The following is a 24,456-nucleotide window of genomic DNA, read 5'->3' as shown; positions in this document are numbered from 1 at the left end:
TAGCGATAAGTATGATTGGTGTTTATTTCTAAACTGTATATCTATCACTGACCATATTTCATGACCACTGTCATCAAACAATTTCCCCAGCAATAACATCGGTAGCAAGATCGCTAAGTGTCTGAGCTTCTAGTTGCCCGCAAAACAGCAGTATACAGTCTTAGAAGATGAGTGTTCTGTGTCTCAATTAAATGCAGCTGGCTGTGGACAAACGTTAAGAATCTTTTTGGCGACTGGGACTTTTAGTTTATCAGACACTAACTCTGCTTATATGTTTTCCTGTTAAACTAGACGCAGATGCATAGGAATACTTAAATGGGAGCAAAATAATAACAGCATTGCAATACGGTACTAAGCCCATGTTATGCTTTGCACAAGTAATAGTAGCTGACCTTATATAATATTCATGAACTCAAGGTAAATCACAACTGCATAAATTCTTTGCTAAAAATATGTAATTTGGTTACTTATCTATTCCACATTTCTGACGAAATTCATCACTATTTTTCCATTTAGAATGCAACAGGAGTGAGCCTTCACAGATCATAAAAACTGTTTCGCCCTTGGAACAATGGCCCTATGGAACTGTTTACGGAAAACCCAACTAACAGCAGATTATAAAAAGGATGTTGGACGTCTATTTTAGTCTCACAACCACTTCCAGTATTTTTTTGACTTCTTTTACTCTTTCGTTTGGAAAAAATCAACGAAAACTGCAGCTTAATATTACAAATACAACTTTTAAAGGGGAACTTGGTTTAAACCTTTGTTTGATATTCGATTCTTAATGAAAGTTCTTGAATAGATTTTCGAATCTAATGCTACTTTGTTTTATCTACTCAATCGTTGCAAGAAACTTGTGATAAGCGAGCCTCTCAGCACCTAGTTCATGTGTTCAAATGGTTGTGGACTGAATAGAAGAAGCTTTCGCTTAACAGGCTTCCGTGTCTAGTAACAGGGGATCACCAAAACCTCCAGGCAGGAACCTAGGTATGTTAACAATAAAAGATGAAAGAGAAATTGGTAAATCATAGTATGATACTATCCTTAAGAATAGATCCAGTTGCCTCTTAAAGGACTCCTGGGAAGTCGCTTGGACCTGCTCGGCGGGCAGCGGATTCCAGCACTTGACAACTCCTAAGGAGTAGAAGTCGCGTCTACAGTCCGTCCTGCTATGTTGTGTCTCTAGTTTCTGGGACTAAGCTTAAGTAGGTGTTTTAGGGGATGTCCAGAAGTATTGTAAGCCATTACGTCACCTCTAAGACGTCTATACTCTAATGAGTAGAGGTTAAGTGATTGGATGCGCTCTTCATAAGGTGATTTGGTGCATATCTTCGTCATTTTCTTGGGAGACCTACAGACTCGGGTCCTCTCATAGCTTATTCTAACCACCATGGGTTGTCACGGCAGCTGATGGATGGACACGCGTTACACATCCTAACCGTACCTGCGCCTTATCTTATAGCTCCTCATTCAAATGCCATATGACAGGCAAGCAATGCCCCTACCCGCACTAATGGAACACTAGTAACTCAAATGCACCCCGTATGGTACCTTACACTGGTTTACGCACTCGCTTAGCTCTTTATTGAGAATATTAATACGGTCCTGCTGAAAATCCCATGAACCCCCCTACCTCCATCAAAACAAATAAGTCTGTATTTGCATCATAAAGCAATTTTATTATTCAAAAGTAAGATATAACAGACTTGGAGTAAAGTGGCAGTATACAGCAGATGCACGTGGTACATGTCTTCATCGATTAACTGAAATAGAGAATACGGATATTAGCTTAACAGGCCTATTTAGAAAGACTAGTGTCTAATTTGAACTTACTGCGTGAGAAAGTTGTACTGGGACTACGAATGTTGTAGAAATAGTTTCTCGGGGCGTACGAAGCACTCAGACTGTAAGACAGTTGTCCAAAAATAATTCGAATATGAAGGTGAAAATTTGCAGGTACTTTTCATCGTAAGGGTGAACATATTAGGTATCAGTTGACATCATACCGTAAAAAAACACAAATTTGCGAGTGGTGAAATATGATCTATGAAAAAGTGAGCTTAGTAACAGTTGATTACCTTTTTACTCCCTGATCATGACCCTTCGGCTTCCTTTTATGGCCAAAACAGCAAACATACACTACACACTGGTAGCAGATTTCCGGCTTTTCAATGTTAAGCTTGCTTTAACGCACTGCGTAATGAGTACAACCCCTCTATTACTGCTATATGGCATATTTTTCATAACAAACCCTCTGCAATAAATTGGTAGCATCTGTGACTTCATCTATAGTTGTCGGAAGTCTGGGTCCTTTCGAAATCAATGCCGATATACCCTACTGCTGGGCACTCTGTATTAGTTTGATTCGTTGGTGGGATAGTGTTGTCCATAATACTGAAAATTAAAAAAACGCATATTGTTTCCTTCCATTTTGCCGATAACATCATAAAGGACAGTTAGGAACGAACATGCGAACAGTTAGAGTCACAAGCGGCAGCAACAATTATTTTAGCTAAATAAAAACGAACTTCGGCTTCGGATATCTAGAAAACAAGGTAAAACATAACCGATTTCGTTTAAAAACGTGAGGTCTTACGTTAGTACTAGCCAGCTTAGCTGAATAAATACAGTGACTTCATTAGCAGCAGGTAAAACCCAGAAAACAAAGCGAAATCAGGAGAAATTTTGCTCCAACGTTTAGAGTATTACACTAACTTCTGGATTTTAGCACACTGAAACATTAAATTCTGTAGCTACACAAAAGAAATAGCGGAAAAAAACACGGAACGAAGTAAGCCGGCCGACATTTCATAACACAAGACTAGCCAGATTGCCTGAAGAAATACATTGACTTGAGTAGAAGCAGCAAAAACCCAGAAAACATCGCTGATTCGAAATGAACTTCACAACAACATATAGAACATTGACTGCGGCATTTTAGCACACTGAGACATTAAATTACATAGCGACACAAAAGAAATAGCTGAAAGAAGCACAGAACGAAGAAAGCCGACCTCCATTGCTTACAAAGATGGCGGATGTAATAATTCCCGCCTCATTCTGATTGGTTGCTAAGCTGAAGGGCACATTTACGAAATTGAGTTGCGTTTAATTGCAGCCCATTTGTACAGTAGTATGTTTTCTTGTTAAACAACTGAATGTATCTCATTAAAAAAGAGTTTTGGAGTGATGCTTCAATGATATTATATATTGTAGTGTCAGTTATTATGTCAAGCCCATATACCTTATTCTAACTTTCGGACATCCCATTTTATTCATTCTACTCGAGCCATACTTTGACCTTGTTATTTATTCGCTTATCAATCTAGACTGTTTTTATATGAGCGTATATGTGTGTGCCCTTCTTATCCCATTAATCACATGTCTGTAGCTTTATTTTGTCTGACTATAAATATTGAGTAACGCTTGACTAAAATGGAGTTGACTTCCCAGCCATCTTCCATACGTGTCATTTTGCTTTGCTATGTTTCATTCGCTTCATGTACGAAATATATGTATTTTCAAGTCAATTCTCGTTATTCGACTTATTTAATTCCGTTATTGGATAACGCGATTTAAGTCGACGATGATATACGAGAATAGGCGATAACAAACATTTATACGATCTAAATTGGAGTCAGATCCATGGGCCACTAAAATATGATTAGTCTAAATGAATTAAAACGATGCACAAAAATGATAGATCACCTAGTAAACTATTTGAAGTAGTCTGATTTGCCTTCAAAGTTAGTCGTTGTTACAAAAATTCACCGTATAGGTTTATGGTAAATACAGACAAATATTTTGTCTGATGCATGTCACTCAATTTTATCACGGTTTCTCAGATTAGCCGAAAAATCTGGAAAGATAGCTAGTTCCACACGCCTTGCCTGCCAAGACCACTAGCTAAGTCGAAGATTCTTTTGGCGCGAAAATATGAAGTTAAAATTTCCAAAATAAAGTTACAAAAATAAGACGTTTACCGAGTCAGTTCTAAGGATTTGTCATCCCCAACACCTCCCTTTTTAATAGCGTACGTTCTTTGGGTCTACATACATGCTGACAGTTCGTCTTCGTTGTCGTAGTGACTGCCTGCCGGAACGTAGATCGACTTGTCATTGTACTTCTTCCTATACAGAGACTACGGGTAGAAAAAAAGTATCCAAAATGATGTCGGGTGAGAGATTTACTTCTGTCGTTAGGCGATCTGGGACTAGCCGTTTATGTAGTTAGTTTCAATACCGAGTCCACCTGTCACTTCCCACATCTACTTTGCACATGACTGAGGAGAGTGAGTGAATCCACTCAGCACCAAAAATACAGGTCTCATGTAGGAGAAACGAAAACATCATCACATCAAGAAAATATTTTATTTCAAACGTGATTTGTGCACATAATCTCCACGTCAAATATACATTTCAAGTTAACAGGTGAGCCCGTTATTTTTCCTATTATTATTTTTTGCAAGTATTACATTTTGATTGGTGGAGCTCACGAAGAGGTGAAAACCATCACATAATTAGACAGCATAAGCAGTGAATAAGGAGGGTCTGATTGATATGTGAATTCAAGTATTGGCAATACAAATGCAACGTTCTTACAGTTAAAGTGTATCTGATACTCTATTATTAAGATTATTACAGTCTCCACAAGACTCTAATTCTGATCACTGTCATCATGTGCTCACTAGTGTGTGACTTCAAGCTGATTTCTTGGAGTTCTAATTAGAAGCCGTGACCAGTGAATTCCGATCTGTGTCGGGAGGAGACAGGTATCTATTTCAGACGATAGTTGCGCAAGATCATGGATCGATTGAAGTTAGACATTAACACCGCTGGATGCTGGCTGAGTGGTCTAGAGGTTAGGCGTTCGCGTGCGAGACTAAGGTACTTTGGAACATCACTTACCAAACGAACGAGTCGTTTTCGTGATCACATAGCAACACCATATATTTGTCTGTGAAAATTTCTACCAAACTGAAAATGCAGATTCATCCGAGGATCAGTTCTTCAAATAAAGAAATCGGAGTTCTATTTCCTCTTATTTTTTCAGCAGGTTTTAATTGTACACAAAACATAATGTCCCTAGTAAGTCTACTTTGAGTAAAAAACACACTTAGGGATGCTATGAAACTGGTCGTAACTACCAGAGTGGTATGCGCTACTTATGCGTATAGATACAAGTAGTATGTAGTAGGAACTCAAATGCTAACCAGCAAAAGATTCGAACAAAGGAGGAACAAAAACAGAACTTAGTAAAAATAACAACGGAATTGGGAGAAAAATGGAGCATGTAGAAAAAGATATGTAAATCATGTAGTTAATGAATGATCTTGATATTTTACAGAGACACTGGTTGGTTCAACGAACGCGACCGTCGATTATTTCAGCATTTGTACTAGCCATCTCGTAATAGGCAGAATTAGTCGTAAACAATACCTTCCTTCCGTCACATCACTAGATATTACGCAGACTATCAATCCTGAGTGTTCAGATTAATGTGCTTTTCAATAAATACCTTTAAGAATTAGTTATTTCGTCCACCTAATGTTTAAACTACCTTGTTAATCATATGTAAGTATTGTCACACTTCCAAATCTACGATCCAGACTATTCATAAAAACTACACTGTATCCTATTTTCACCAATATTTTCTTATCAAATCACAGTCTAATTTTAGATCTGTTGTCAAGACGAAATGTAATAACGGTAGGCAAAATGTTATACATATAGGGGTTTGTCACCTGCATACTCGACACAGTTCTCGGCGCATAAATTACCAAGCCACGCTTGTCTCAACATTAATTGATAATTCGTTTGATATATTCCGGTAGTTATGTCATTTTAATTATGGTATGTGATGACATGGAGCCATTGTAATTTTTTGAGTGATATTTGTTTGTGCACTCAAGACTGGTTTGAAAATTGAAATATTGACGGTAAGGTCATAATAATAGTGCATGAAACGTGGTACTCACGAGACGAATGCGTCCATTGGAATATTGTTTTTTATAACTTTTAATTATTCCTAAAGCTGCTACTGGAATCTAAAGATTTAATGTTGAAGTTGCTGTTTATAAACTTATAAAAATAAAATTAATAAGATATCCGACTAAGTTGTGACTACAAATGTACGTAATCCACCTCCAAGCAATTAACAAAATGAAAATGGACTTAGTCCATTCATCTGACATCTAAAATTGCAAACTTAGGAGTATTGCTAACTGCATAGCATAGCTATCAAGACACTTAGTTATCCATAAGTAATCAGTTTACTAACAAAATTACGTGAGAAAGTGTGTGCGCTCAGTACTAGGAGTATAATAATCATCTAGAATTCTACTACATAGTATAATCTGTATGCGATATGAATTCGTAGTACAAATATTTTGTCACCCTGGTAGTTTAGTTAAATATTTTGGAGACTGATAATTATTACCCATAAAGGAATATAAAATAAGAAATCAAATTACTTACAATGATTAGTGCGTAATCAGATTTTCCTTTATGAAAAGCAATATGCTGTTTTAATTCATTCGGAGCTCCCAAATGCCATGGTACGGCCGAGGGTGGGGAGAGTCCGCTCTACCTCTCGAAATACTCACACATGGATATGTGCATAGTCTCTGCCAGGGAAGTCCTACGAAATTGAGAGGACGAAAAGCGAATGTCCGGCACTTTAACCATGTTGATGATTACGGATGATCCACTTAGGGGAGTTGAAAAACCTTGATCCCAAACCAATAGTGCACATGGGCTCCAGGATCCTGAAGGAACAAATGGCATATGAACCTATTGTTGGTCACTGGCTACCATGGGATGGCATCTCCTAACGTTGCTCCACTGCCTTGTGGATCAAACCTTTAGGTCGAAGGCTCCGGATGTGGCACCCTAAAATGCCACCTGGGTACCTAGGCAGTATCACAACCCACATACAAATCAAGTGAATTGTGTGGCGCATATGTATTCGGTATCCTTTTGTAGCAATATTTACGTGTTCAAATACATAAATAAATTTGGAAATATAAATATATATAATACTAAGCTGTTAAAGTCAGTATTTTAAGAAAACAAACAAATATTTTAGACAAAATTATGTTGACGAAGACTTAAATGCACCATAATTATGTAAGAAGGGGAATTCTTTAAATAAAATTGTCATAACGATAAAAGTAAAGACTGAATTGTAGAACTAAGAAGAAATGGAAGAAGAGAACTGAGATAGAAAAGACGTAAGTAAAGAAAATTGACGAAACAGTATGGGAAATAAAATATGAAATATTTTCATGGCACTTTAACAAACACGTTGAAAAAGTAATTCTACAAGAAAAGTAAACAAATCCCTAGGATCAAAAGAAAAGTGATCAAGGTACATAAACTTCTGAATGTTATTCATAATCTCTGATTTAGTTTGTTCTTCGTACAAATAATACTTCTCTGGTAATTTGATCGCACCATAGAGATTGCGAACAGTCTGTTGCGACTTAAGATCGGGTTTACCATAATTTGTCTAGTTAGAAACATGTATATAAGATGATTAAATACACAATTTTGACAGTCAGTAAAACAAAATAAATTCAGTTCTGCCATGTAAATTTAATAAAAAAATAAAATAAAAATAATGGTCTAAGCAATGATAAACGTACACTTATCTGCCGCATCACACAACACAACACAACACCAACATTTCATCTATTATTTGACAATACTACTTGTATACGTCAAAACCCAAGCATTTGACTAAATCTTGACAACTGAATAACTGGTGGTATATATTATGAATCGATACGCAAATCGATAATATGTGTTATACTGCCCAATCAAAATTCCGATTACAGATTAGTTCACCCATATTCCCAATAGGACCGGTGACTTAATAATTACTAAGACACACTGACTAATGAACAACACCCAAGACCTCAATGCTTATTGACCGTCGAGCTCCATCTAACCAAGTAGCAAATTAGGAGACGCGTATAGGAAGTAGATTTATTATCTATTGTGCTCAATTCAATTATCACTCAAAACTCAATAATATACTTGAAATGCCTGACCATACAGCACAAAAAATAAGAGATTATATTTTAAACACAATCATGGCGTAAATGGCAGAGAGCAAGGTTAATAATGCATAATTAATTGATAATAATTGAGAAACGGGAGGATTCAAAACAATGGTTACTAGGTCTACTGGGAGCTCACAATAAGGGGAATATACAAATGCAACAATAAAAATATAAGTAATGATTGGAAAACTGGTTCCAACATTTACAACTTTTCCAATATTCGTACCAGTATAAAAGTATACGAATACCAAGATGAACGGAGTGATGAATAGATTCTTATCATTTTCATTCAAAAATTAGTGATGGGTAGTTGTTTTTTGTTCATGTACAGGCATTAACATCATGAAAGACTGAAAACATACAATCCAGGTATTCAATAACATAAGGTGATTGGTTAAATTAGAAGTACATTGGTTCATGAATATTGACGAAGAACATAGGAATGGAATAAAATATGGTAAATTTACAATACTCAATAATAGACCACATATCATAAAAAGATTTTCGATTATAGTTCCTTAAATTTACTAAAGGACTTCATTTGAACGTTTGAAGATAGTAGTTCTATCTACACATTAAAAGTACTCAAACTAGGATATGACAAAACGAAGATTCCGTGTGACCTGTGCGGGAATAACTAAGAAATGGAAGTGTTTAAGAACCAAAATTTTGAAAATGGCGTAAATAAAGTTACTTGACTAACTAAGATAGTTACCGTAAAATTTTAATTAAAACTTGCAAGCGGTACACAACAATTTTGGATGGACTAAGTGTAGGTAAGCAGTATAATTTCATATGATTTTGATAAAGCATCAGCCAGTTCAGAAGTAAATTTAAAAAAGAAACTAATAAAATACTATCCATCAAAGTAGGAACGAATAAAAGAAACAGTTGGAACAAAACTAGATATTTGCCAAATATCATATACTCATGGAATATGTCTTGGGAATAGCAGTCGCAATCTCATTATGCATATATCGATGTCAAAAAAATTATGACTATTTTAGGATATACGTAAGTGTTTTGTACTGACATGGATCAATACGCAAAATAATGATCACTGTAGTTATCGATAGATCATAGGGATTTGCTTTTAGAAACGGGTGGGAGGAATATGGGTAACAGACAGACGCAAACACAGCTAGGAAATAAATTTATCATAAATTCACAAGGAAAGACTAGTTTGGTGCGTCAAAGTGAACCATATTCAAATATAATGTGAGGGCACATCTCGCGTTCTGACAAGGCGACCGTAAACAAAGTTATGAAGAAACAATTGGATGTTCAATGACTTGGTAATAAACGTGAATACTTCCAGTACTAATTAACGTTAATAATGAATAAATACATAGTATTCTTTTACTTAACCTCAAGTTTCCAAAGTTTACTAGACTCATCAAGATTTATTAAATATGCAGCTACTGTGTATAAACATAACACTGAAAACAGGAAGACAAAACACCGAAAATATCAATAACCCTATTATGGGCACAAAGTAGTGATACGGTGGAAAAAAGATAAATGTAAAATTATGGTAAGTAGTAATCTATTAGTAATTATTGGAAGTCTATTCATACTCAACAACAACTTCCCATTAGGGTTGATTTGTAAAGTGACACCTTCAAGCTTAAATGAAAGCAAACCATTTGTCATCGTCATTTATCTTTACAAGCGTACTTCTACATGTTAACTGATTAACCAGACGTTCACCATTTTTCTTTTGATGGATAGGTGTTATGGTAGATTGAAGGCATTCAAAAGTAAATTTTGTAAAAGTTATATTAACTTAATAAGCAGCAGCTCAATTCTGTAGTTGAGTTGATAAATATATTATAAAATAACAATAGTCACAAGGTGCTTGGGATATCTTATTCAATATTTATAACCGACTTTATATTATTACACAGTCGGGTGTCTTATACTTTGATGATTAATACCTCGTGATAAAACGTAGCTGAAGGTGTACAACTAACATATAATATATGAAGTAATCCACAATAAGAAACATATCTACGGTCATACAATAAAAAAGAGATAATGGTGGGATGTAACAATCCAAAAAATACAAACTCAATTTATTTCGACGATAAGATAATTTTAAAATGAAAGAAAATTGCTTTTACTTTAAGTATTTTATATTGTTCAGGTGAAAGGTATTTTAACGCTTCAACAATTAGCCATGTACATTTGCCTTCTGCTATATCAGTCCCAACTTTTCCAGTAATTTCACTGTCACCAAAACAATCTAAATAGTCATCCTACTGTGAAATGACTTTAAAGTACTTTAGTTACCTGGGCTTGAAAGTAGTTACCCAATTTAAGGAGGATGTATTGAACATTTTTGAAAATATCATCTGTATCATCAACTTCAGCCTATTTTTAAGAAAAAAATTTCAAAGAAAACTGTATATTAAACAGAATGATATTACTTCTTTGATGTTAACAAACAAGATGAAAGACAAGAAGTATAACCACCGTTTTTAATCGGTTTATTCAACTTAAATAATGAATGAAAATATATAAAATTTTGAAGGCAGCATTTATGAGATAATACTGAAATCCTTTCTTCTGTTGAGAAGAATGAGGATCTCAGCTGCTCAGTATATAGGTAATCTACTATGAAGGTTTTAATAAGTTATGGGACTTGTTAATAGCAGTAATATAATGACCATTTATGATATGGGATCACAGGTCCTTATATGCTAATAACGTAAAAAGGCGTAGTTCAGTGGTTAAAGCTTCTGACTCTCAGCCGCTAGATTGCAGGTTTGAACGCCACTCTATCTATTTCAGTTCGAGCAACTAGGCAGCTTTACTAGTCTTCAGACGTAGAATGGGACTCGGAACGAAGGACAAAAACCTGTGGCTGGTAAGTTGAGTTGAATAAATGGGAAATTTAAGTGATATGGATTAAAATCAATTATATTGGCTTAAATGCATTCAGTTTTCATAAGTATGAAGGCTAGATAACATTGGTGATTACAAACAATGACTTTGTTAGAACTAAAACAAAATTTAAAAACTTTGATCTTTATATAAAGTATATTACACAACTGTTTTTATTACGAAAGTTATTCAGTCTAACAATTGATGTACGAAGTAAAAATGTACATTTTGCAGTTTAAAAACCTTAATAAATAAGAGAAGATAATAAATGAAACGGAAATAATTAAGTTAACTTACCAAAATCATTCCACACGCTACAGGTAGATAAAAAGTATAAAAACCCGTCTTCCAGTGTGTTATAGCTTCAAAGACATCTGGTGAGTAGTTTCGAGCAAAACTATCAAACTCCAAATTATTCTGTTTTCCGTTCAAAATACATTGATTATTAGGATTTGCTGATAGTACATCCAAGCATTGGCCAGAACACGTTTTGTAACTAATTTCATCAAACAATTTGCATAATTTGAGATATACGTTATTTTTGTCCTTCCATGAATATGAATCAACATTACTTTGATTTTCAGCAAATAAAGAGTGGATCAAGTATTTCGATGATAAAATCAGATGTAAACCATCATTAACTCCAATTAACCCACGGTTTAAATCTATCTGAGTACAATACCAACACGGTTGGCCCCGTCTAAGTGTAGAATTGTCAATTATATCATCCAAAACAAGGAATCCTGCGTGTAACTAGGGCACAGACAAAACAAGAAACTTTAAGTCATTGGATAGAAAACAGTCAATTTTAACGCGATTATAGACTCACGTAAAACATACTACTCCTTAGAAATGGGGTACACTAACCAGCGTCTTGTGAACTTCTGAGAATGGTTGTCAGTATGCATACGTTTCCATTTTAATAGCTACATATAGGGCTTTCGGACATCTATCATCATTATTAACTTATGACCCATAGTCTGATTTCGATAGTTGTCATTAAGTAAATAATCAATCTGCGACACTACGACTTATCTTATGAAGAAATAAGTGCTACTGAGGCCGCAGAATACCATGTTCGTTTCCCCAGAAGCCAAAACTTCTTAATCCAGTTCGTGTGGCTCTTTTTTAGTGGCATGCTGTACCAGAAGGTATATGTGATATGAATAGAAATAAATTCTAATTTAAATGGATCACCTGAAACTAATCAACCTCCAACTTGAGGACGAAATCCGAGTTAAAAGGCTGATAATACTAGGATAACATCACGGTGGTTGAGAGCCTCAGTCACTGGAATATACCTTACTAGTCCAAAAATCAATAATCTTACCAATGAATTTAAAAGCATTGAGTTCAATCTTGTGGGGAAACGTACATAATACGTAACTCTATTGATACGTGGATTAACAATATGACCGTGATTTTCACGGATGTTTTTGACTAATATCAGGATATAAGGGGAATTAACTTCAAAAAAGTCAATTGAGGAAACTAAAATATTTACCAATTCGACACACCAACCAATAAGATATGCACACGACAAGTTTTTCCTAGAGTTTTCATTTTTATTGCTGAACACCATATACGAAAGGACAACTAACACTCCTCGAATTCGTTTGCCACTAGATAAATTATACGAAGTTACCTGAAAAACATGAGATTAAGACAAGGATGATGTCATAAGATGATTAGAAACAAGAACGGTATTAAGATTAAATTGCTTTCCGGAAAAAAATATTGATTTGAAATATATTACGTCTAGAATTTGTTACCTATAAAAAATCATGTATGACTTGTTTGTAGGATTGAGCATCCTAGGATAACGAAGTCAGTCTGCACTTGTGAAGTCATAACTAAGTACCTGAGTAATAACATAAAGCGATGTGTACTAAAGAAAAACACCGAATGCTCTTGTTAACTAAACATTGATTAGGTTGGCTGATGAGGTAATTTATATAATTGCTTGACGGATGTTTATTAAAATATACCCAATTGACTGAACGGATTATTTATTATTTATGTTCTAACTAGTAATAATAAGTATTGCATTTAGTTAACAAGGTACTTCATCAACCAACCTAATTAACGTTTAGTTAACAGGGCATTTCGGCGTTTCTCCGGAGTGCACATCACTTTAACCCGCCGTTGCTGATACCTTGACGTGGTAGCCCAGCTTGCCTATCGTGATAGACCAATCGGGCTATACAGGCTGGAACGATCGTTCCTCAAGGTCCTACCATGTCAGATAGGTCGGTTGAAGAACGGTAAGACTAAAAGCAGTAAACTCAAGGTCCGAGGGTAAAGTCGTACTGCTGAATGCACAGAATTGTGACGGCAGTAAAGTGTTTCCCTTAGACAACCAGCATGACAGCGATGCTGCCTTCCCATAAACGAAGGGTGGGGTTAGAAAAGATCGACACTAAAAATGCACACCTCGCCTTATCCCACGAATATCCGTATCCGTCAGTAACGTCTCAATAAGTACGGAGTTAACACAAAAAGTACCCACAAAAACGTCTTGTGACCGACCTCAAGCAGTTGTCCTTTGGGTAGTGTGCTTATCCTTTCAGGTCACAAAAACCAACTCTAACCAAATTTCCTTTTCAAGTACCTCTCAGTCAGTCAATCAGTAACAACGTGGAACTTCGTACTTACGTACATCAGTTCGAGTTGCCATATCACATTAACACAAAGATACAATTGTCAATTCAAATCCCGTAGTTGTGGAGGTAGTAAAAGTATAAACAGTAATCGGAAACATGAGGGTTTGAAGATGTTATTCAAGAAGTACAATACAGTGAAATAAATTTGGAAAGAAAATAAAGGACATGAAGAATTCAGAAGATTAGAATTTAGGAGAACACAAAGAGTGGATACACCTGCGCACATCACTGCAAACGATTTTGAGCCATGTCATTCAAGATCTCTAATCATCGGTTGCTATCGTCTCGTCGATCCCAACCAGGTAGTCTACACCTACCAACATGGCTCAGTCCACTTGTCAGTGATTTCATGGATTTGTGCCATGTTTTGGTCTGTTCGCCTGTAGTCTTCCAACTTACTCCTACACCATGAAACATCGCACATCGGGTCAGTCGGCGGTTGGGCATACGCAACACGTAACTGATGAAGTTTCACTATGTCATCAATTGATTCGCCATCCTTACGTAGTACCCGTCTCATAACAACTGAGTCACTTACTCGGTGGTCACAGGATATACGAGCAATGTTTCAAAGACACCTATGATCGGACACTAGGAACCTACGAATATCCTCTACCCTTACTGGCCATGTTCCACTGCCATAAAGTAGGAAGGAACGAACTGCTGCGCAGTAAACCCATCCTTTGGTTGATAGACGGATATCTCGCCTACGCCATAAATGACGCAAGTTGGCAAAAGCTAGTCGAGCCTTCTGTATCCGTGCTGAGATTTCGTCACACACCAGACCACAAGGGCTGATGAGACTTCCAAGATAAGTGAAGCGATCGACACGCTCAATTACTTCACTCACTATCATTAGTTCGGGTGTCGATGCAGCCCAATCCTGAAACAACATTTTGCATTTCGAGGGAGAGAATCGCATCCCGAACATGCCTGCATTGTTGCTTAGAGTGGTCAGAAGACTGCATTTTGTCAGCGTCTTCACCAAATAGAACTGCCATTAGTATATTCTAAGTCAACAAGTGAACCTCCCGGTAGAAGTTCAACCCGTGGAAATTTAGATGAGGAAAGTGTTATCTCTAAAAGCACGTCAATGACGAAGTTGAACAAGAATGGGGAGAGTGGACAGCCCTGACGAACACCACTTGAGGTAATCAATTCTGATGAAAGTTCGTCATAAGCTCTCACTCGACCAGTTGTGTTCGAGTAGAGAGCCTTTATAAGGATAATGTACGTCTTTGATATTCCTTTCAGTGACAAACACTGCCACAGAGCCTCACGATCAACAGATTCAAGTGCTACTTTAAGGTCGAGACATGCTACTAATTTGGAACGTCTGAATGTGTGTCTATTAGTCAAACTGATTCCTGGTCTATACAATCACGTCCAGGTTGAAAACCAGCATGATTTTCTCTAGTCTCCTCTTCACGAGCTTTGGTTAGGCGTCGAAATAATATTGAAGCTAATATTTTAGACACTTTATTAGTCAAACTGATTCCTCTGTGATTGTCACAAGAGGACTTTTGTCCTTTCTTATAGACTGGCACAATCAGTGATTGAGACCAGTCAGATGGGATTACGTCCAGTTCCCAAATTCTACCTAAGACCTCAGTTAATCTCACTGCTAATACTGGACCACAATCCTTAAAAATCTCAGGAGTAAACCTGTCAGAGCCTGCCTCTCTCCCGCGATTCAGATTTCCTATAGCTTTTTCAATTTCGCAAAGAGTCGGAGGACTTACATCAACTTACCATTCAGGTCGACTGGAGATCGTGGGAAACAGAAGTGTGGCTGAAGGCCAGTTGAATTGATCCCTGAAGTGTTCTGCCCATCGACCCAATCTCCTGGATTGAGAATGAACAATATGTCCATCTTTTTCGGAGATAGTTTCACTAAAAGTTAGGTTCCTAATACCAGTTTCCTTAACAAGCCTGAACAGTTGTCTGCTGTTACCTATCGCCGCTGCCTTTTCCATCTCTCTTGCATTTCCTGTCCACCACTGTTCACGATCATTGCGTAGACTTTTTGTCAGCTTGCGCTTAAGCTGACTCCGTTCTTCGTTATGTTCAGAGCCAGATGGAATGGGTTTCCGAGCATCTATCAGTGAGATAGATTCTGTTGAGATCCAGTGTTGCTCCCTAACCTTATGGTTTACCGTACTTGCAGACATTACTGCTGTTTCCACAGCTTTTTGGATATCATTCCATGCTGCCTCAGGGTGGGCATCACATACATGGCTGCGTAACTGTATTCCTAGTTGTTCCTGAAATATACTCTTAGCTTGACTATCATTAAGTAGGACTCTAAGGGGTTTCCTTGCATCATCTTTCCTACATCCAGTAAGACGTAGACAAATACGCGCTCGCACTAGAGGATGATTTGAATCTAATCATGTGCTCCAGAATGAGCGACAGTCTTCTATGGAGCCCCTCCATCGGTGGCTGATAGCGATGTGATCTATTTGGGTCCAACGTTGGGACGAATTAGGGGTCTCCATGTTAAAAGATGTTTTTCCTTATGCCTAAAGTTAGTATTTGCAAGAAAGAGGCGGTTATCTGAGCATAGCTGCACTAGACGGTCGCCATTATCTGTTCTTTGAGCCACGACACCATAAGATCCATCTAGGTGTCCTTCCCTTTCGCTTATTTTACCTACTTGAGCATTAAAGTCCCCAGCCACTATTACTACATCAGAGCGCCTAGCATTTCGGAGGTCAGAAAGCTTTCTGTAAAACTCATCTTCCACATCATCTGAGCTGCAGTCAGTGGGAGAGTAGGCAGAGACGACGACGAGTGTCCCTATATTCCAGAGTCCTTACTGTTCCATTTAGTCGAACAGCGCACAAACGACTGTCTACTGGGATCCAGTCTAAGAGAGCTAGTTCTGCCCTAAAACTCAATGCTATACCTACCCCAGCAAGGACACTGGAAGCAGCACCAGGTCTTCTAGATACACGAGGCGTAAATCGAGTTGGTTCTTTATTTTGGCATGGTGAGGTCAAATGAATGACACTACTCGGATCCTGTATGCGCGTTTCGGAGACGCAGCACACATCGATGGCGCGAGACTAAAGTCCTAGCTAAGGAAGCCTGATGTCCTATTTACCACAGTGTTCGGACGTTAAATGCTCCTATATGTAGTTTAGAGAGTGGTTTCAGGAGACCAGGAATAGCGTTCCGCGTAATCGAATCGTTTGCCCTAGCGGTGCGGGATGATAAAGAGATGTGAGAAGGGTTAGTCATGGAGATAAGAGAGGTATTAGGAGGTGTAGAAAGGATTTGAATGTGAACAACTTGTTCTCGTGTGCTGTTACGGGTATGAGGGCTGATATCACTTCCCGGGTGCCCACACCGTGGAAGGGTATTTCTTGAGAAACCTGAAATAGAAGTCGGATTAGTGTTGGTCTTAACGACCCGGGAGCGTAACCACAGAGTCCAAGGGACAACTGCTTGAGGCCGGTCGCGCACGGCCTTTTTGTGGGAGGGTTTTGACGTGTTAGCTCCGTTCTCCAAAGGGCCTTACCGCCGGAGACGGAAATCTGCGAGGTAATGTGAGGCGTGACATTTTAAGGGTCGACCTTTTCTAACCCCTTTCTTTCTTGTGAGTAGGAAGCATCGCTGCAGATGTTGTTTGTCCGAGGGAAACACCTTACTGCTGTCACATGCCTCTACAGTCAGCAGTACGACTTCGCCCTCAGACCTTGAGTTGCTGCTTTTAGTCTTACCGTTCTCCAATCGACCTGCCTGGCATGGTATAATCTACAGGAACATATGTTCCAGCCAATATAGCTCGGTTTGGTCATCACGATAGGCGAACCCGACCACCACGTCAAGGTAGCAGCTACGGTCGGGTACCTCTAGAATAACCCTTCTACGGTGTGAGTAACCGGGAGTTGATAAACGCCCTCATACCTATGACAGCACTCAAGACCACTATATTCACAACCGATTTTCCTCGTCAATCCTTATTATTTCTCCTACCTCGACTATCAACCATAAACTTACTACTTGAGTGTCACCATGGCCAACAACTCGAGTGTGCGAAATACTGTCCCTGTTAACAGTTACCTATGTGTTGTTCGGTTAAAAGTTTCTGTAAGAACTCGGAAGGATAGAGAAACACGTTGTCATCTTTTCGTCATTTCTGCCTACGCTCCCACTGAGTGCAACCTGGGTGAAACGAAAGATGAATCTTACAAAAAGCTTTCTGAACTTCTTCAAAAAGCTAAATACTCAGACATAGTACTCGTAACAGGCGACCTTAATGCCCAAGTAGGCAGTTCAAACCAAACAGAAAGACATTTAGGTAGGTATTTTGTCATTCTGACTAAGCGAACAAATAATGATGACTGCTACAACTGTGTTCAGACAATCATTTATTTTTAACAAGCAATAATTTAAAGCATGAGACATCGCCTAACATGGCGACCCCCTGTACCAAACCAACAATGGACTCAAATAGACCATATTGCCATCGTTCACCAATGGAGAGGCTCGATAGAAGACTGCTGTTCGTTCTGGAATACGTGATTGGACTCTGATCATGCTCTAATACGAGCACGCATTTGCTTGCGCCGCACTGGACGCAAAAAAGACATTAAAACCCATTAGAGTTAAACTCGGCGACGATAAAGCCAAAGGTATATTTCAGGAACAACTGGAACCACACTTCGACGATTTTGAAAACGAGGCTGACCCAGATGTTGCTTGGAAAGATATACGAACATCTGTGGAAACAGTAGCGACATTTATTATTGATTTGAACCAAATGGTTACGAAAAACCAGTGGGTTTCTATTAAGTCTACTGTACTGATTGATTATCGTAAACGTATCCCATCAGGCTCTGAACAAAATGAAGAGCGAAAACAAGTCAGATCTAAGTTAACCAAAAGTCTACGGAACGACCGTGAGCAGTGGCGAGCCACAAAAGTAAAAGAGATGGAAAAGGAAAAGGCTGTAGCTAACACAAAACAGCTTTTCGGACTAGTAAAAGAAACCGGAATTAAAAAGCCAAGTGTAAGTGAGACAATCATCAAGAAAGACGACACTGTAATCTGCTCTCCGCCTAGACGTTTAGAACCATGGGCGGAACACTTTAAGTAACAGTTTAGCTGGCCTTCAGCTACTCTACAACTACCCACCATTCCCAGTCAGCCTGAATGGAACATTGAATTAGGTCCCCCGACTCTAATTGAAGTTCAAAAAGCTATAACTAATCTGAAACGAGGGATAGAAGATGGTTCAAATGGGTTAATTCTAGAGGTTTTTAAGGATGGTGGTCAAGTTTCAGCGATTAGGTTGATTAATATTTTAACTAAAATCTGGGGACTGGACGCAATCCCATCTGACTGGTTGCAATCACAGACCGTCCCAATATATAAGGGGTCAAAATCATCCTGTGATAACCATAGAGGAATTAGTTTGACTAAAATGGCATCTAAAATATTAGCCTCAATAATTATCGGACGTCTAACAAAGACTCGTGAACTGCAAACACGAGAAAATAAGGCTGGCTTCAGACCTGGTCGTGGCTGCATTGATCACATATTCACCATTCGTCAGGTTTTAGAGCACAGGCATGCTTATCGGCGTCCGACTATTATGGAAGTTAGGGGCGGTCAAACTAAAACGCAGCATCACTCCATAAAGTTACTAACTTCCAGTCTAAGCCATGCTAGTAGATGAAGTCTAATTGGTTGGGGTCCGCGCGACTATCGTAACCATTTGTTGGAGATTCTGAGTAAAATGGTTCGGAATCGACCAGAATGGCGTAAGTGTATGCATTCTTTGTCTTCCCTTAAATCGTGAGATTAAAATAATTTTCTACGAAATAATTCTTTCTCCCTGTATCATATCTTTGTATGAGATCTTTGTTTTTATATATTACTACCATTGAGGTAACTGCTTCTATAGATTTGGTGTCCATCTTGTTGTGATAATGAGTTATGAAAACTTGGACCGATGTATATGTGCCTGACCCTACGTCGTAGATGATTGACTGATGTTCTAACTAGACTGGTCGATATCTTCTTACAAAAAATCTCTATACATAAGACATAAAAAACGTTTTTGGTCAATGTAAGATATTCTTTACTGATAGTATGGAGTAAGGACACTAGTAAGCAGCGCATATTACTTAGACGTAATTTAAGTAGCCCTTTTGCTGTACTCATACCTGAAGTGAGTTAACTGACCATCATTTTTATTAAGAACAAGCCGTTCAGCTTATGAGAAATCTCATATACACAATCCATGTATACTATGAAGTCTACTTTAAACGTGAATATCAACATCAAAATTTATTTTTGCAATGATATGACGACAAATAATGTGATGTCTGACTTGAGAAAGGCCTCTTAAAAAATATTTTTATCCTCAAGACTCGCAAAGGAACATTAAACGAAACCAAATTACTACTCATTGTTCGACGTGATATCTTACGTATCGCTTCCTATGTACATTGTCTAAAGTGTCTCAATATTTCACACAAATATCTCGAACAGTGGCACATATAATCGGTACTTTTTGATCTTTCAGTAACCTAATGTAAATAAACAAGATAACTTACGATATATTTAGTGACATAATTAGAACGAATTAGAATGAGTCAAGGTTGTTCATTCTGTTGCCTAAATAATGGAAAATATCCTGGCAAGATAACCTGTGAGAGCGAAGATCTTGGTAAAGCCTAATGTACTGATGAAAGAATAAGTAAAAAAATGAACACTTACATTTTGGAAATGTTGTTCTGCCAATTGAAGACTTTTAGGATGGTCATGATGTAACAGACTGACGAATGTATTAAAGTAATTTTCAAAGTTTTCTTTAACTTCTCGATATTTATTATGTATATCAGAGGTTGGCATTACGTGCCTTTATAATTCTATCAAGTCAAAAAAAGTTTCTGAAATTGACACCTTAGTCAAGTTAAGAGAGGATTAACAACAAAATGTAACTGAATGAATGTCTAAGAATACACAATTTCAACATGAAATCGGGATTATATTACCCAAGTTCACTAGCTACTTTGTTCTAAACGCTTACCAATAAAATCAAAGTGTATGATGTTTTCGGTGTCTTATGAAACTGTCCTAAAATAGGTTGAAAAATATACAAATTGAACGAGATATTTCGTGTAAACCGTGCTCTGTATGTCACTTCTCAACAGGTATTTTCAGTTCTTAATGACCAGTCAATACTTAGCCAAACTGATATCCGAAAATGGGCCCCGAGTGGAAAATACCACTCGATTTTGTCTACTTACTTTCAGTCCACTTTAGAGAAGATACTCTGATTTGGTAACGGAATGTATTATTTGTAGACATCTAACACGTCCTTTACTGCACAAAATTAAGGTCTAGACTCTAGTGCAAACTATCGATGAACACAACTAAGGGGGATTTATAGATGGATCTACGTTTGATAATCATCTGTTAAAAATAACTGAGAAGTCTCTGTAAGTGCAAGGTCGTATAAATGTTAGCTGAGGTACAGCATAGTTCAAAAAACCAGAGCGATATATAAGAAACCAGGAAATCCTGAGTATTAGTAAAGTACTACTCTAGCTTCGAAAAAAATTTCAAGTGAACGTTTAGGATCATTCTGTGCTTGTAAACCCCAGTATCCGTTTGCTATTGCTATTTCTGAGTTACTACCAATTGACAACAAAAACACCCATTGAGTTTTGGGATCTAGAGACACATTTTTGTATAATGCAAAATTCTGTTTGGATGACTCGAGGAAATATAACATTTCCTGCCTAAAGAGACTTAGGAAAAACTACTTTCCCAACTCTAGGACTACAAGCAAGCGGCAGTGATGCTACGAGTTTAGGGTGGTTATGTAGGATGAAGATATTTCTAACCGAATCTACACAAAACAGTTGGGTAAGACTCTAATTTATGGACGAGCCAATCAGAAGCGTCTGAGGAATTGGAAAGCGTATAGATGCCTCCATAGACTTGGGTTAGTGCACCCTAACCCTATGCACTATGATTTCAGGACATCTGAACCTTTATCTAATCTTAACAAGTTTTTAAATCATGTAAAAGAATATCTGCTGTAATTCATAAGTTTTTTATAATGTTTTTACTTTATACTAACTCTCTTCTGATTGGCTAATAGTTTCAAGGTCACTTAAAAATTCTTTCAAAGGCCGTCCATGAAATATAGTCCTACCGACAGTTTTTTGGGATCGCGAGATATAGGTTTCGACGTCACCAGCAATTCTATGCCCAATATTTTAAGGTTTTTCAACTGGTGGAAGCGTATTTGAGCATTTCTAGGTGGTTTAATGTAATTTTCTAAATTGTTGAGTTCTCAATCTTCCTATTCTGAGTTAATTTTAGGGGTCTCCCTGAAGTGTTTTCGGGCAAATATTGGGGTAAACCCTAAAGTTCTCCAAAAGTTCGAGGATCTTTCCCAGACCTGAAGAAACTTTTGGGGTTTTCGTGTCACTTTTCCAGCATTTTCTGTTGTGGCTTGCCTAAAATTCATCGAAAACGGGTAAATTTTCCCCCAAAATAGGGAGCATGGGTTAATAACAAACTAATTAAGGGTATGAGGAATATTGCTCAGGCCTCGTAGAATACTGTGAGCTGGCTACACAAAAATGTTTACATATGGAATTTATTTACAAAATATACTATCCTCAGGTATAACACAGGTAGCGGAAATGTCATAATAAATAGATTAAACAGAACCCTTAAAAGTACATTAAAATCGAGTGAAAAAGCGTCCAAGGAAACCTAACTAGCTTAAAAATCTCCAAGTTCTGATCGGCCGTTTCTGTCATTTTACAGTAAACAAATCACTATTGACTTTGTCATACATAACTGCATCAGTTGGTTGGAATCGCCGCTAGAGTAAATACCCCGATAATATGTGAGTGAATCCTTGGCACAATTAGCCTTAAACCAACTGCATATGGACAATTAAAGGTATTGATCCAAGCAATTGATCAATAATTCCAAATCGAAGATCGTCCCTACCTTACCGTGTCACTGTTACGACACATTCGAATCCGTTCCTCAAATACTTGATGCTTTAAAGTGTTGTCTGATGGAATGATCTCTTGGCATATAGCTAGGCCGAAAAAGCAAGAAAACTCTATCTACTTAAAAATTTGCCGTAGCATCACTAGATATAAAGATGCCACATATATTCAGGGTAGCCAACCCTTTCGTCTGTGATAACTATATAACTGAATGATTCGAAACCCAATCAGATCAGAAGTAGGGGATGGATGAGTTCAAAGATGTATTTTTAAGGCATTCTATATTTAGAGAGGCGTTTGATCTAAGCTGGCTAGTAGTTGTGAGTAGTGTGTAGTACGGCGTACTCATTTATGATCTGGTACGGATACGTGACCTAGTGCATTCAGCGAGGTCATGTCCAGCAAAACTAACGAGGTCAGCAACAGTTCCGAAGACTTATAGAAATGCCTGTCCTACAGATTTACTTACCGATACAAGTGCTACAAGTCATTCAAAATCCGTTCGTTCGGCTATAAACTCACAGATAGGTTATTTCAGCTTTGAGTTTAATCTTACAAACAGGTAATCAAACATACATAATTTACCCCAGGTTCTAGTTCATATCTTAGTAGACCAGTGAGAGATCTGATCATAGCCGTAAGTACCAGAACGGGTAACTAGAACTACATAACTAGTATCACTTTCTCAGACTAAAAGGGCTAAACAAACAAAAGGTCCACAATCGAATTATTCGGCCATTGCCTCTGCATTTTCCACATTTGCTCAGATTTCATTTCTTTGAAATCTTGATGAGAGGTCTTTCTTTCCAGTCCATCGGCACTTGTTCTTCCTTCCAAATCTTCCTGAGTAGAAAATGAAGCATGCTTGCAGTTACTTCTATGTCTAACTTTAGTGCTTCAGCTGGTATGTTGTCAGGTCCTGCTGCTTTCTCGCTCTTTATTCGTCTGATGGTCATCCAGATTTCTTCCTTCGCTGGTGGAGTGACGTCCATAGGAAGATCTGTAGATGCTTCTTCAATACCCGTTGGGTGCAGTGAGGCTGGCCTATTCAAGAGTTCCTCAAAGTGCTCTACCCGTTTGTTCCTCTTTCCTTGAGTCTTAGTAATTGTCTTGCCTTACTTGTCTTTGACTGGTCTCTTTGGCTTACTATACTTCCTTGCCAGTTTCTTCGTCGTGTCATATAGCTGTCTCATACTTCCTTCTTTTCCAGCTTTTTCCGCTGTTGTTGCTAGGTCTTTCACATATTTCTGCTTGTCGGGTCTAATGCTCCTCTTCAATTGCTTCTGTGTATACAGTTTGTTCCTTGACTTTCTCTGCTCTTGTTCAGCTGTTGTTAATTGCCGTTTCGTTCTTCCTTTCTCGAATCTTGTCTAAGGTTTCTATAGAGATCCATTCCTTATGATGATGTCTGATGCGTCACAGAACCTCCTGATACGTTGAAGTTAGTTTTTCCACGCTCACATTTGCTACCATAATAATAGACCTAATCCTAAAATTGTTGATTCGTCATGATGTGGCCACCTTGTCTACAAGATCCTGTGTGGAAGTCACGCGATTCCCTTTTCTAACTCGTTTTGTCGTGACAATCACCAATATGACATCTATCACCGTTGATGACACATTTGTGCCGGGCAGAAAGTAATACATTTAATACAAAATGTATTACGTTTTACGTAGTGACCACACTTGCAAGGCCGAGTCATGCCGTTTCGATTCATTGCTCCCGAGTTCACAATTACTAATTTTCTCTTTGTGTTAGATGCTGAGTGTGACTTTTCTCAGTCATCTTGTGTTCACCCTCGAGTATCGTGTGGTTAGGACTGATACCACCACACCACTCTTC

The 24,456-nt window shown here is 37.8% G+C and overlaps 1 protein-coding gene across 1 annotated transcript; it reads right to left on the bottom strand.

Annotated features, from left to right (window-relative positions):
• Positions 1–1,657: 1,657 nt before the first annotated feature.
• MS3_00005250 (uncharacterized protein) lies at positions 1,658–22,665 on the bottom strand. The gene is made up of 11 exons (XM_051213278.1): positions 22,609–22,665; positions 20,350–20,501; positions 12,459–12,599; positions 11,252–11,707; positions 10,361–10,441; positions 10,192–10,326; positions 6,480–7,512; positions 2,255–2,397; positions 2,082–2,218; positions 1,837–2,047; positions 1,658–1,766 (listed from the first exon to the last, which is right to left on the bottom strand). Exons 2-7 carry the CDS (start codon positions 20,482–20,484, stop codon positions 7,297–7,299), a joined length of 1,164 nt encoding a protein of 387 aa, XP_051069242.1. The 5' UTR covers positions 20,485–20,501; positions 22,609–22,665; the 3' UTR covers positions 1,658–1,766; positions 1,837–2,047; positions 2,082–2,218; positions 2,255–2,397; positions 6,480–7,296.
• Between the last annotated feature and the right edge of the window lie 1,791 nt (positions 22,666–24,456).

This window comes from Schistosoma haematobium, chromosome 3 (genome assembly GCF_000699445.3).
Source record: "Schistosoma haematobium chromosome 3, whole genome shotgun sequence".
In the NCBI taxonomy this organism is placed as follows: Eukaryota; Metazoa; Platyhelminthes; class Trematoda; order Strigeidida; family Schistosomatidae; genus Schistosoma; species Schistosoma haematobium.
This window is presented reverse-complemented; position numbering and strand designations above follow the sequence as displayed.